The sequence below is a fragment of the Epinephelus lanceolatus genome, chromosome 24 (genome assembly GCF_041903045.1).
Source record: "Epinephelus lanceolatus isolate andai-2023 chromosome 24, ASM4190304v1, whole genome shotgun sequence".
In the NCBI taxonomy this organism is placed as follows: Eukaryota; Metazoa; Chordata; class Actinopteri; order Perciformes; family Serranidae; genus Epinephelus; species Epinephelus lanceolatus.
The window spans coordinates 21,469,626-21,484,171 of NC_135757.1; the positions used below are offsets into that span (position 1 = coordinate 21,469,626).

The following is a 14,546-nucleotide window of genomic DNA, read 5'->3' on the forward strand; positions in this document are numbered from 1 at the left end:
TGTGAAGCGGCCATTTGTCTGCCTCTGTAAAGGACTACTGTTTGCCCGCCTCTCTGAAAACGATGTGTTGACAGCTGGTGTAAAACACCCTATAGCCTGTGCGCAGTCTCCATGAGTCAGCAGAACCTTCTAGTGTTACGGTACAGTAGTAAATGTTGAGTCCCTGTTCCCCAATTACTTTAACCCAGGCCAGCCAGGGTGTAAAATACAGAACAATGGATGAAATGTGTGACTGATGTGAAGTATGTGTGTGCGTTTTTAGCACTGAACATACCGATGCCACTGAACACCATACATGAAGCTTCATAATACAGTAAAAGTACATTTTTGGCGTCTTTGGGTTTAATTGTGAAGTGGAAATAAACAACTGTTTCGCTTTAAATTATCATTATGAAGTAAAAGTTGATTACACAGTGTAATATAGAATAATGATATCATCAGCATTTAGATTAGTACCTTATAAACCTTGCTTTCACAGTGAAATTCTGTCTGCAACCAGGTACAATTTCCTGGGAAAATGAGGGCTTGAATTACGGTGCAAAACAACAACAAAACAAAGTGGCAATGTCTGTGCACCAAACATTGTTTAAATACATGCAAAGTCTGCCTCCCGTCTTCTTGCTGGCCAGCATTAATGTCAGTTGTGCATGGTGCAGCCTGCTAGTTCCACGGCAGCAACGGAAAAAATTGTGGTTCACCCACATTTTGGTCAAAAGCAGAATGGAACTGTTCTTTGTTGTGTTCAAACTAAAAGCAACACAGCAACCTGCTACAAGTCATTTTCAGTGGAAGCCTGTGACATGAAGCTCCAAACGTCCAAGAGTTGTTGATGTGGACAGGAGTGACCCGCTACAATTCAAATTTGAGCTGGCCTCAACTTTTTCAGTGCTCTGATGACGCATCCAAGCCTCAACCAATCAAATGTATTGTTTCTAGCTTTGGTGTGAGTTAGTTAGCTAAGTTAGCTGATGCTATGCTACCTTTATGTGCATTGTGGTTCACACAGGTGTTACCGGCTCACCCTTTTTCTCCTTTAAAGGTGGTGCCCTTGTGGGTAACCTGTGAGGGTGTGACATGTACTTCATTGTGTGTGTGTGGAGGGAAGCAGCTCTCTTAGGGTGTCATGGTGAAAACGGCAGGCAGCAAAGTGTGGTGGTAGTCAGCAGGATTAAGTGTCTAGATAAGCTCAGGGCTACTGTTAAACCTCATGAGAAGGTCATGTGTATTGTTTTGTGATGAAGACTGCAATAAAACCATTGTCAGTGAACGCCACCCAAACGCCTCGCCATCCTTGCTTCTGCAGAATGGTCCAGACTGCTAGATGGTAGTTACCAGCTAATAACGAGTCAGGCTAGATTAATGTTAATAAGCCAGCGTGTTTCCAACTATGGTTCGGAGCAGGTAAGCTGTCAGTGAGAGAGGTAACATGGGGATACAATCAGTTAAATGGGGCTTGGGTTAAAAAGTTTGTCGGTTTGCCCTTTAAGGGCCCTGACACACCAAGCTGACAGTTGTTGGTCAGTATTGGGCCGTCAGCAGCACTAGTCGGCCCTTGTCAGCTTATTTGTACGTAATATAGTTGACCACTGGCTCTCGTTTTTGCAGTGCGTTCAGTGCAGCTTCCTGGCCAAGATACAGGTAATTTGAGGTGAAGCAACAATCAGCCTTTGTCACTACTACTTCTTTGATTTCAGTTTGGTGTGTCTGGGCTTTAACATGCTCAGTTCAGTTCAGTTCAACTGTCTGTTTGCAGCTCTCCTCCTGGCAGGAAGTTGGAACTAATCAACTTGTTGGACACACATCATATAGTTGAGATTTGAAAGGTGTATGCCTCACTCTGCAATACGCAAGCGCCTGTAAGGAGCATCAGTATGCTTCATTCAAAGTTTCCTATATCAGAATTGAGGAGGCTGTGTCAGACAGTTCCCAAAATGGAGAACCCAACAGTCTTGATGCCACGTCTGCAGGTGAAAGAGAATATGACCTTCCTTCTCAGACAACATGTTGTACAAACAACTTAATTTCAAGCATCCTTCAGTGCATTGATCTGCTGAGACATTTAAGTGTATCTTGGCAGTTGTGTTTCGTGTCTGAATACACCTAACAAAATGCAGGTAAACTCATAACTCATGAGGTAATTGTAGTCCGGTGTGAAGGGAGCTTTACTTAAACTCAATTATGTGTCAGGGTGTGTGATTCAAACGAGACAGCCATCAGTGGAAAAACTTAAACACAGGCATAGGATTATTATCTGTTGGAATGTGAGCATGTAGCTGGGAATGTCTTTTGATAAACTCCATTTCAAAACAAGCTATGTCTGAAGGTTTGTGCTCTGTATCAACATATCTGACTTTATCATACCTGTGGTTGTTCTGGTCAAGCAGCAGTGCATCCTCTCAGTTTAGTCTCTCTTTTATGATCTGGACATAAGAGATTAACAATCGTGTGAGTGTGTATGCACATCTCTGCGTATCTTTGCCAGTGTATTTGCACGTGTGTTCATGCATGTGTTCAGGAGTGCCCCTCGTGTGTTTGCGTCTAGCTCATCCTTGCTGAGAAAACCCTCCCGGCAGACAGGCGGGTGCTGCGGACATTTTTAAAGCACATCTGCTCGTCCGCAACGTTTCATTTCGTTTGGACAGGAATGTGTCTGTGGCTCGGGAAACAATTGAGGTCAGGCCGCGGCTCGCAGGATGAGAAAACATTTAGGGAGACAGACAGTCAGAGCAGGGGTAATCCACGCATTCCTCAGTGCTGCAGCAGCAGGAGTCTCGGAGGATTCCTCATGTCTGATTTCTGCTGCTTCAGAAGTTTGGAGCATGCATTTGATCTGATTTTAGCCTACAAAACGATATATTTAAATCATTACCCTCTGGTTTTGCTGATAAGTCGTTTAAGAATAATTTTCTCACACATTAATCAATCATGCACTCTGAGATCATCTAAGTCCCTCCCGTTGAAAAACTACAATAATGTTGCAGCAGTGTAATTAACATTTCCAGGGCTGAGACTCCCCTGAAGCACTGATGTTATCACAGAAGGAAAGCATAAACAACTCAGAGCATTCAACATGTTGTTGACTTTGGATAAATCTTGCTAATCATCTCAACTCATTCGACTGCATTACTCAGAGTGGTGCACACGTGTCCAAACAAAGTCTAACTCCATACATTAGAAGGAAGTATGAATCAGGGTAAAGTTATGTCAGGGTGCTTAGATGACCCACATTGTCACGAGGCATTCTGGTGCAAAACAGCTTTTTATGTGTCACAGGAGTGTTTTAGTCTTTGTATTTTTCAGTTAAATGTGTATGAAAATGGGATCTGACACTCTAGAAAACAGCATACAAAGTGTTATGATTTTCTTCAAAGCACAAAGAGCAAAACATGTTGATTTGAAATGTCCCCTTTCATGAGGTATAGACATCTCAAGGCCACATGGCGGCAAGAAAATGTTCTTTGTGCGCTCACACAACCTCATCACATTTCACCTTGTCAATAATTGATGGTCTGCCGTGGTGAAGTAAAGCTCATTGTGCCTGGCTGGCTGGTGGCTGGGTGGGTGGGAAGGTTGGGTGTGTGAGGTGCTGACATGTGGCTCCTGTTTTTTCCGCTGCCCTCCGGTGCAGACGGGGTCCGTGGCGGGAGACGGGGAGGTCAGGAACCAGCTGTGGGTGAGGCGATGGAAACAGGCGCAGGTCAGGCGACCGTTCGGCATCTTCTTGGTAATTGATTGGACCTGCCTAATGCGTTGGGACCAATTGAGCAGTCACAGATGTGTGAGCCCCACCCCTCAGATGCTTGAAGCAGTGTTTACAATGAGAGCTGATTTGATGCCATCTTTGTTTTCTGTGTTTGACTGCAGAAAGGCTCATTAAGTCTTAAAGAAGCAATAATTTGATGGTGTTTAGGGTTGGATACCTTTCACATTTGAACTGATACCTCAAATTCTGTAACGATACCCAACGGTACCTCTTTACAGATCTTTATTTTCTTTGTAGGCTAATAACAAAAACAAACAAGATTTTGAACAAGCTGCAACTGCCACGACTTTCACCTGGGAGGCTGGTGTTTGCTTCCTGTGTGATTATAAAGCCAAACCCTGTTATTTGTTTCCTAAACCCAAGCACGTGTGTTGGCAAAATGTAACCATGTGCGTTTGTTGTTGAAGGAAAAAAAATGTCAGTTAGCGGTGTTGTACCAATGTAGTGTGTTCATTTTGAAAGAGACTGTATGTAAACTGTACATTTCCTGTGAAAACGTACGTGTATTTTGAAAACAGAATGCATTTAACAGGCTTAAGTTGACACAGTGTCCCAGAACGTCAACAGACAAATATGTGGAGTACACAATCCTGAACAGCAATGATAGTTTTTGCTTGTTGGACAGCTGACTGAGCTCAGTGGCTGGCTTCCCAGCTTCAGGGCACTTCACAGGACCTCAACCTCTTTTCTGAAGCTGGAGGCTTTGCTGAGCTCCATTGTTTCTGGCGCCAACTGCCCCTAAGATGAGAAGCCAGCAACGGAGTTCCATACAAGGCTTTCCAGGTGAACACTGTGTTTTCATCCAGGTGCACCCTTAGGCACTGGCGTTGATTGATTTAATATGAATTGGTACTCGGTAGTCCTGACTTAACACAGTCTGTAAACTCAACCCTTTAAAAACCTGGACCGACATTACTTTTCTCATACTGCGTTTAGATGCCTTTGACAATTCACCCATTCACACGCACATTACACACTGGTGGCTGAGGCAATAATACACGGTGCCACCTGCTATTCGGTGAACATTCACATGCACTCATACGCTGATGGGACATCCACTGGGCGCAATTTGGGGCTCAGTATCTTGTCCAAGGATACCTTGACATGGGGGCTGGAGGAGCCGGGGAGTGAGCCGCCAGTCTTTTGATTGGTGGACAACCCGCTCTACCTATGAGCCTTAGCCGCCCAAAATTAGGAACTCCAATATGTTATTTCCATGTCTTAAGAAAGTTCAACCTCCTTCAGACCTCCTCTCCCTCAAAGCCAAAAACCAGAGAAGTAAGTCTCAAACTTGTGATGTCATTAAGTATGAAGTCTGGAGCTGCTCATGTTGTTCATGTTTAATTATATTTTTGGCCTGTCTGAGACCAAATGAATAACATGTATGAATTTAGGGCTGAATCCATGTGGGAATGGCCGCAGAACTTTGGGGGAATTGGAGTCAAATGCTCAGCTTTTGATCTAAAAATATAAACTCGGACATTTTTAGAGCCTCAAGCTGACAATGCAATTTCTCATCCCATCTCGACTTCACCCTCCTGGCTGTTGTAACTCTGTTTTCCTGTCAGGCTGGGTTGGATGTTATAACTTATCAAATGCCTCGGTAAGCTCATTGTCCTGCACTGGGGACTGGAGTGAAATTTTGGATCAGTGCTGAAGGTTACATAACACAGCCGTAGGAGGATTAAGGATGGGAATGACCGGTCCGGAGTCAGAGCCAAAATGTAGTCCCTCTGAACAGGATGCCCTACAGTATGTGGGCCACGGGGATTGCGTGCACATCAGGGCTCTTAACCCAGCAGGAGTGCAGACGCTAATACATAAATGCATGGCAGCTCTACTCTCATCCAAACATTTATGCATCCCTCTCAACCACTCTGTGTACGTTTGTGGTTCGGAACGATTGAAATGTTTAGCTCCCTGTAAGCCTCCATGACAATACTGGAAAGATATTTATGCATCTTTTATACATCCTGATGCATGCTTTTATGTCAGTATGAGTAACTGCTGCGGGGAAAAGGCTGAAGCATTATGGGGTGTTTTACATCTTTCTACACAGAGGAGAGATTAACCACACTTAATATTAAGATGGTGTACAGTACTGGAGGGAAATAGGAAACCAACAGACAGCGCTTTTTCCCTCTTTCATTATGTGCTTAACAGCAAACAATGTACAATGGATTAAACCACCTGTATGCTGATAACAGTGATGAAAACAGCTAAACGTCTGCCTCCCACAATGCAGTTCAAAGCACACGGGTCCAACATGTCAGCTCAGGTTGGCAAATACTCTCGTTGCGATTGATCCTCCCTCAGCCCCGACAGATCGTGTCTTTGCATGCCGCCATGAAACAAACAGTCGGCGCGTTGTCTCAGCGTGAGCATGAGAGGGGTTTGCACAGCATCTGAGTGGGGAGAATGTGCGGAGGAAACAGGGTTGATCTGCTGCGACTGCAACAAGGCTGGTGTCATGATCACTCTGTGCTGTGCTGTCTGTCTTATCTCAAAGGAAGGGATGTAGAGCTTTTGATGCTGCTGGATTTGCATTTGAAAAGAAGGGAAATTATTTTTGAGGCGCGTGTGGGTGGACAGCAGATGGTGTCAACTAAAAATATGAGAAGAAAACTTGTATTTGTGTGCAAGCAGGGGTAAAAACTTACTGTGTGTTCGTGGATAACTGCTGAACATCTGCCAAACCTTAGCTTGAATCCCCAAAGTGTCAATATTTAAAGAAGTAAGGAAATCACCCTTGTCCACGGTCCAATTAGTAATTTTATATATTTATTTACCATTTAAATGGCCAGAATAAATGTTGGACTACGTCCTGGATATGTTGAAACTTTACATTTCTTTTCATTTCAATAATGCTGTGGTTAATGTGGTTGTGTTTTGGCACAACAACTGCTTGGTTAGGGTTAGGGAAAGATAATGTTATGGCTGAAAATACCTGGTTTTGGTGGCACAATTGCTGCTGAAAATACCTTTGATATCTTGCTGAAAAACACCCACTTTTGGGTGTTTCTGGAAATTCGGCCATGTTTTATTAAAAACACTCGCTTTTGGTGGCAGACTCATAGCTAAGAAGGCTGTTGATATCCCACTAAAAAACACCTGCTTTTAGTGGTGCAATTGCTGCTGGAAATGCTGCTGATTTCTAACTAAAAACACACCCGCTTTTGGTGGCACACTCACCGCAAGAAATGCTGTTAATATCTCACTATTAAACACCTGCTTTTAGTGGAGAAAATGAAAGAATTTAAGAAATGCCACAAATGTCTTGCTAAAAAAAATACCCACTTTTGGTGGCACAGTGGCTTCTAGAAAAACTGCCAATATCCTGCTAAAAACACCCAGTTTTGGTAGCACGATCGTGGCTAGAAATGCCGCCATTGTCTTGCTAAATATAGCCGCTCGTGGTGACACAGTCACCGCTGGTAATGCCAGAGATCTCTCACTAAAGACATCCATTTTTGATGGCACAATCGCAGCTGTAAATGCTGCTGATGTCTTGCATAAGACACCCCTTTGGCCCTCATAATCGCTGCCAGAAATGTCGCTGATGTCTTGCTAAGAAATACCCAGTTTTGGTGGAACAATTACTGCTGGAAATACCACCAAAGTCTCGCTAAAAATCACCAGCTTTTGGTGGCACAATTGCCTCTGGAAATGCTGCTGCTGTCTTACAAAAAACACAACTGCTGCTGGAAATGCTGCCAATGTCTTGCGAAAAAACTTCCATTTTTGATGGCACAGTTGCTGCTGGAAATGCTGTTGATGTCTCACATAAAAACACCCCTTTGGCCCTCACAATCGCTGACAGAAATGTCACTGATATCTTGTGAAGAAATACCCATATTTGGTGGCACAGTTATTGCTGGAAAAACCACCGATGTCATGCTAAAAATCACTGGCTCTTGGTGGCACATCGCCGCTGGAAATGCCACTGATGTCTCACATAAAAACACCCCTTTGGTCCTTACAATCACTGCCAGAAATGCTGCCGATATCTTGCTAAGAAATACCTGTTTTTAGTGGCACAATTACTGCTGAAAATACGGTTGATGTCTAGCTAAAAATCACCAGCTTTTGGTGTATAATCGCTGCTGGAAATGCCACTGATGTCATAACATCCCTTGGGCTGCAATGCTGCAATTGTCTCGCTAAAAAACACCATTTTTTGGTGGCACAGTCACCACTGGAAATGTTGCCAATGTTTCATCATCCTTATGACCAAGGTCTTTGTGCTTCTTACCACATTAACTTCTGATGCATAGAAACAGTAACACCAGAGAAAATGTTTGTGTGGAAGAGGGTGTGTGTGTGTGTGGGGGGGTTGCATTTGAGGTAGTCAGCTGGTTTGGCCTGCTCCACTGACGCTCTACAGGGGTAAGGCCTCTGGTGCTATCAGGTGATTCCAGGTCACTGAGAACTGTTGGAGGTGCACGTCGACACTGCTCATGATTGGCCGCTGGAACTTACTCAGCCAAGCTTTTACATCGGAGGCTCGTAGAGGAAGAAAAACAGCAGAAGAGGAGGAGGAGGAGGAGGAGGAGGAGGAATGTATACACGGTCAACTGTCAGCTTGTGCTTTCATCACATGCTCGGATGTACAGCATAAAGGCATGGACTGTGGCCTGAAATAATTCCCATTTGGTCACAGTCAAGTGTAAAATATACACAGTGTGCAGAGTACAAATAGATACACTGCTAGAGCTTCCAGTTTTCCTTCACAGTGACAGATTATTACAAACATCACGGGTGTGCTTACCTCTGATTTTACCTCGAAAATATAGTTTATATAATATGGAAAAACTGTTGGCTAAGATTTCTAACTGCTCATGTTTCTCGCCCAGTAAGACTTTGTTCGACCATCCTGATGACATGAGCTCCACATTCTGTTTAGCGCTCTGTATCAGTTTGGACTTGTTGCCGCCACAAACTGTTTCAGTGCATGTGTGTTCTCACCTTGACAGACAAACCCCTTCAGCCAATTAGTGTAGCAAAACACTGGGGAACATCTTCATCACAAAATGAAGCCAGTTGATACATCACGCTTTTGGCAAATCCAGGTGTTCTTGAATTGCTGTTACTGACTCTATTTCTGCAATTACTTCACTTATTGTTGTGTTTACTCCACTAACGTTAGGGTTGGCACTTCTTACTTCAGGAGCCGTCATTACGACACTTCTGGGGCCAGGATTCTACATCATCAACTATAACGCAGTCCCTAATTGGCTGCTTATGTTGTCAGCTACAGTGCAGATCCCTGATTGGCCCTGATTGGAATTAAATTTCTGGATACAAAGCTTTGCGACACAGAGTCAAGTCTGATACAGAGAGTGAAACAAAATGTTGATCTCACATCATCAGGATGGTCTTACCAGGCTAGGGGTGGGGGGATCCAAGTCTGGATCAGGGGCATCATACTTCCCCTGTTCTGTCCCATAACTTGAACTATGTTAATTAGCTTACCTTTTTTCAACTGCAGATTATGTCCCCAAAGAAAAACTGTCTTTATTGCAGTAAAATGCATCCAGTAGACTGAAAAAGCAACTGATTTAATTTTTGCAGTGGGCTACCAAAAGCTTAATTTATTGGTTGTTTGTATTTGCAGTATAAATAATCAATACCTGGCATTCATGTATTGATACAATATTGCCACAGAAAGTATCACATTCGTACCATGGGTCTTTTCATGTTCAACACCGGCCTTCTGTGTACAAGAGATGGCTTGAGATCTTGACACAAGAGCCTTTGAGTTGGACTCTGACTATTTGGATTGGCCAGTTGATACAGCTGTTAAAAGTTTACGAGTGATTGGTGAAACATCTTGATGCAAATCACAAACTCAGAGCAGAAATGTCCAACATCCAACACAGAATCTAACAGACCACAGATGACTTTTATATGCGCTCAACTGCAGTTCAGATATCACATAATTCCACGTCAGCGCCGTTGGGATGCAAATATCACCGGTGAGCATTCTGCATGATGTTACTGTTTTGACTACCGCTTGTGCCAGTTCCTATAATTATGTTTAACACAGAATGTCAAATTGCTCTATATTTGGCGATGATTTTTCTCCAGGCGCAGTTGGCTCATGCTCCGCTGCTCCTGGAACATGCCTGTGCATAAGTGGCCTGAAACTTAACCCCTTACAGGACTGACGCTCAGCCATAACACAGACTGGAGGAATGCCAGAGCCAGGCCTGTTTAACAAAACAGTATCTGCAGTGAGAAGTTCCAGAGACCTTTTTTTTCCCCTCAACATAGTGTAATGGTTTGGAATACAGAGTATGTTGTAATAGGAAGAGACACATTGTGTAACTAGAACATGAGTGTGTTAGTCAGTTTCAGGTGTGCAGCATGCCATCACACACTCTCACATAACTTTATGAGTGGTCACACACGTAAACAACACCTTCACTTTATGGAAGCATGTTCCCACACCCAAATTTATGAATGCACAAACTTCCCAAACACCAATACACACACTGATACACACCCAAACCACACACCCCTTGCCTCGCAGCCTTGCTTGACTTCCTCCTGGATTTGTCACCAGTTCTTTCACAATCAGTGTGCCAGGCAGGCTCGGCTTTGCCTAATTCAGCCTGGTCCCATTAGAGCGGCAGTGGGAATGACTTCCACCAGCACTTAGCTTATAGCTCAGTGCACACACTCTTGTTTCAGTCCAGACAGGCGATTCATCCATCAACTATACATCCCCAGCTGCCTCTTAATCACACAGGGTTTTTTCTCCCGACAGGTAAGTCGCTCAGAAACAATGATGTCTTGTCAAAGGCGACGAGACGATGTTAGTCATGAGTTATTTTGGGGGTTTTGGGGGAGGTTGGCGAGAAGTTTGTGTGTCTGCTTGGCTGAAGAAATGTGAAAAATGTGCAGGTGACTGTGATTACTCGTGGCTGTCTGCTGTATACACTCCTTTATTAGGTCCTGTGATCCCATATTAGGTGGCTTTGAGAGTGTATGATGTATTCCTGTGAGCACAGAGTCTACAACAATATTTTGACAAAAACTTTCCTCTTATACACAGTAGATATCCCGATGTTATTCTGGATGCTTTAACCCTTGTTTTTAGTCTCTTTTTTTTCCACTGTGTTTTATGGTTGATTTTTGTACTTGTACCATTTTTTGGAAACAGTACAGCCCAGTCTTATTGAAATGGACAGAAAGTCTTAACAACCCATTACTAACATACAGTGAGCAGCGAAGTCTGGCAGATGGAGTACAAGTAGTGACCAGATATACAAGCAATCTGATGTTGGCTTGCTGGCTTGTAAAAATCCCGTACAGTTGCGAAGATGCTTCACGTGGTAGTGGGCATGGAATTTGTTAAAATTGCTTGCTGGCAACATGAAAACAATGTCAATGCAAAGTCTTTTACGAACACTTGCCGTTTCATTGTGAAATGATTACGTCTGGTTTGGTTAGGAGACCAAAAAATACTTGGTTATGTTTAGGAAAAGAATAGAATGCCAAAACAAAGTCAAAGAGGATCTTTTGTTGTGGTGGCCATGTATAAAGAGTGACGTGTGTGGATGGGTCAAACAAATTTGGATTTTAACTATGACACTGCTGTTTCTGTTTGTGAAACCAAAAGTCAGCGTAGTTACATGATTTAATAGACTTTACACAAGTACGCAAAGTTCTTAACATATGTCAGGATACAATAGAAAACATTGCTCAGTTGTCTGGGACAAGAATTCTATCTCTGTTGAGAGTTGCGTTATATTGATCAGGCACTCCTGAAAAAATGGCAGCAGGTAAAGCAAAGTTTCTGAGCTGAAGTGAGTATTTAAATAATCCTGGAAACAGTTGGGTGGCGTTAGAGGTTGTGGGAGAAAGAAAGATTAAACATGACAAGTAAATTGTTTGATGACAGCTAATAAAGCAATATGTATTGGGGCAAGTAAAAACTGGCTTATGGCAAGAAGATTTCTGACTCACTTGTCCGACCAGTGATGTACGTAACTATGCCAAGTAATATATAAGTCACGTCCTGTACATGTTACTTTAATCAAAACAACAATATTTTGCTAAACTTCATCAAGAACTTTTCTGTTCTCAAGTGTTTCCTTTTGCTAAACTTAACCCATCTCTAACTTTTTAACAATGAAATTGTGACCGTTCGTAATAGACTTTGCATTGGCATTGTTTTTGTGTTGCCAGCATGTAATTTTAACACATTTCATGCATTGTTAAAGGGATACTTTGTCAATTTTTAACCAGCTTTGTGCCCAAACAGTGTGGTTAGTACATAGAAATGGACTGAGGAAAACTTTATTCCATCTCAACAGCACCAAAATCTCCCTGCTCACTTCCCAGCATAAAAAAAACATCCGTCATCTGGCAGATTTTCTCTGGCTCACGGGCTGTTGCTTGAAGAATAGGTTGTACTTTTGCATTTTTGTATTCCTGCCACCATGGAAACAAAGAGTATAGAAGCAGATCATGAAAGAGTGAGATGGCCTTCTGTCTTCTTCTCAAACTCACACTTAACTCCAATCAAAACTAAGCAGTGCTGGTCAAGTACAAACCGTTACTCCATTGCCTATTTGTCATTTTATATGTTTTCAGAAACATATTTTAGCTCACCATTTAACTGTATTGTAATTTGTGATTGTTTGTTACCAGCTGGTTGCTATATTGTTTTCAGACAAGCAACTTGTATTACATTACCCACCAGCGGGAGCATTTATTGGTTTAGTGTGGTGCAGGGCATTCTGGAGTTGCAGGCTTTCTACCTCCAGAGCCAAAGCACATGCCTGTTCTCTGTTTTCTCTGGTCATGTAGCACCAATTTCAAAAGTATTTACTGCATAGACAGCCTAGATCTATGAAAAGACCATCTTTCCAGACAGTAAAATGCTTCTTTCAGAGGTTGTGTCCATTCCACATGTATCTTTGAGACTGTGTACATCAGCAACACCTGATTCCAAGACAAAGTTCGTTTGGGAGAGCAAACTATGTCTCATCCTATCTTAAATATTTGCCAATTAATGCATTCATTATCTTAATTAGTGACTTGATTAGCATACCTAATGCCATGTATGTTAGGGTGATAATTGGTGGACATCAGGCAGCTCATGTGCCTCTTGTGTCAACACACTGTGTTGACATTTAGAGCACCGCATTTCCATCTTTATGAATGCAGCATTTGACATTAGAATTAATGATTCTTGGCCTGAACCAGCAGATTGAGAAGCTTCAAACACATGTTATACTGCCAGAGGAGGTGTTTTCTTCCCCGACACATTCGTTGTACTTCCAGACACTTGAAAACACTCGCAGAATGACGAGCTTTCAACAAACTGTCAGATGCAGGCGGGGTTGTCCCAGAGCAGTGTTTCAGTTGTTGTGATACCTCGGGAGAGGCCATAAAACAGGCTTCTTTATTGTCCCAGCTAGTGTGCCAAGATTTATCCCATTAAAGTCTGGAATGCCCTCACGTGGGAAACAGATTGGACGCACACAGTCAATTTCTTTGTTTAGCCTGGTTCACGTGTGTGTGTTTGTGTGTATGTAAAGGAGAGTGAGTGTGTTATGAGTGTGTGTCTGTGTGTAAGGTCTGGCGGGAGGATGCCCTGCTTTTTGTTTCCTCTGAGCTATTTTCGTCTGGACAGAACTGCAAGCTTTCTGTTTTCAATTTCAATTCAATTCAATTCAATTTTATTTATAAAGCCCAATATCACAAATCACAATTTGCCTCACAGGGCTGTTTTGTGTGGTTAGTGGACGACCGTGTCTCCTTGCTGTGTGTGTGTGTGTGTGTGTGTGTCTACTGATTTGCTGGCAGGCCTGTGAGGCAAAAACAGACAAAGATGAGTCTTTTTCTCAACAATAAAAACATTGATTTGGTGCAAAAACAGAAAATCCAAAAATACTGTTGTCAGTTTCTCTCTCTCTCTCTTACTTGACTGCCCGTGTCACCCACTAAACAGCAATCCCATGTTGACTCACTCTTGTTTTCTCTCTTCCTTCCTCCCCTTTAGGGAAAAGCTGGCCGTGGCTCGCTTGCAGAGGGAAGTCGCACGGAGCAAGAGCGAAGGAACAATGGTAAAGCACAGTCCAACAGCCCGTCCCCTATAATCTACACAAAGCCAAAAGTGCCACAGTGTGCTCACTTCACACACATGCACACACCCACACACACAAGCTGTGCCAAGCCGTCCCATCGGCCAAAGTCAATCTTTATTGTCTCAACACTTCATCAATTGATCTTGAAGAAGATAATTCTGGGGAAATGTGTGCATCAGCACGTATTTTTCAGCAACTAAACACAATAATAAACAATACCAACCGTATGGGCAACAGTCTCAAATGATTCAATTAACACTTGAAATTAGGAAATACTCGATCAAAAAGCATGTAAAACAAGAATCCAAGCATTTGTCTGTATTTGTCAGTTTTTAAAAATCGGTGTTACAAGAAATATTTGGACCTTAAAAAATCCCATGTCTTATTTTTACCCCTCCATTTTTGAGTGCCACTTTGCCCCTCATAACAGAGTAACAAGGGGTAGTGGTTGAAATTAACTGCTGGACTTAAGTTAAATTTCAGGCATCATATGCCATCAAACGAGGCAAAGGCTTGATGTTGCCAAGTTTTATCAACCTGCAAAGGTATCCTGTTACAGAAAGATTAGCAAGATATTCCTGAGCTACATGTCTTGCTTTCTGTCCACCATCTTGCTTTTGTGTTGCAATTACAACACCTGGCCAGTGGGTGGCAGTGTATGCCCTGATGCACTAGGGTCCACT

At 42.8% G+C, this 14,546-nt stretch overlaps 1 protein-coding gene across 5 annotated transcripts in view; it reads left to right on the top strand.

Annotated features, from left to right (window-relative positions):
* LOC117250035 (nck-associated protein 5-like) overlaps positions 1-14,546 on the top strand; it is a 253,092-nt gene that overhangs the window by 126,116 nt on the left and 112,430 nt on the right. For 4 of the 5 annotated variants that reach the window (XM_078165590.1, XM_078165589.1, XM_033615986.2 and 1 more), the window contains one exon: positions 13,779-13,842. In XM_078165590.1, the coding sequence (XP_078021716.1) occupies positions 13,779-13,842 (64 nt within the window). Of the gene's footprint in view, positions 1-10,379; positions 10,533-13,778; positions 13,843-14,546 lie in introns of those variants that run through there. The other variant, XM_078165588.1, reaches the window with a different exon arrangement.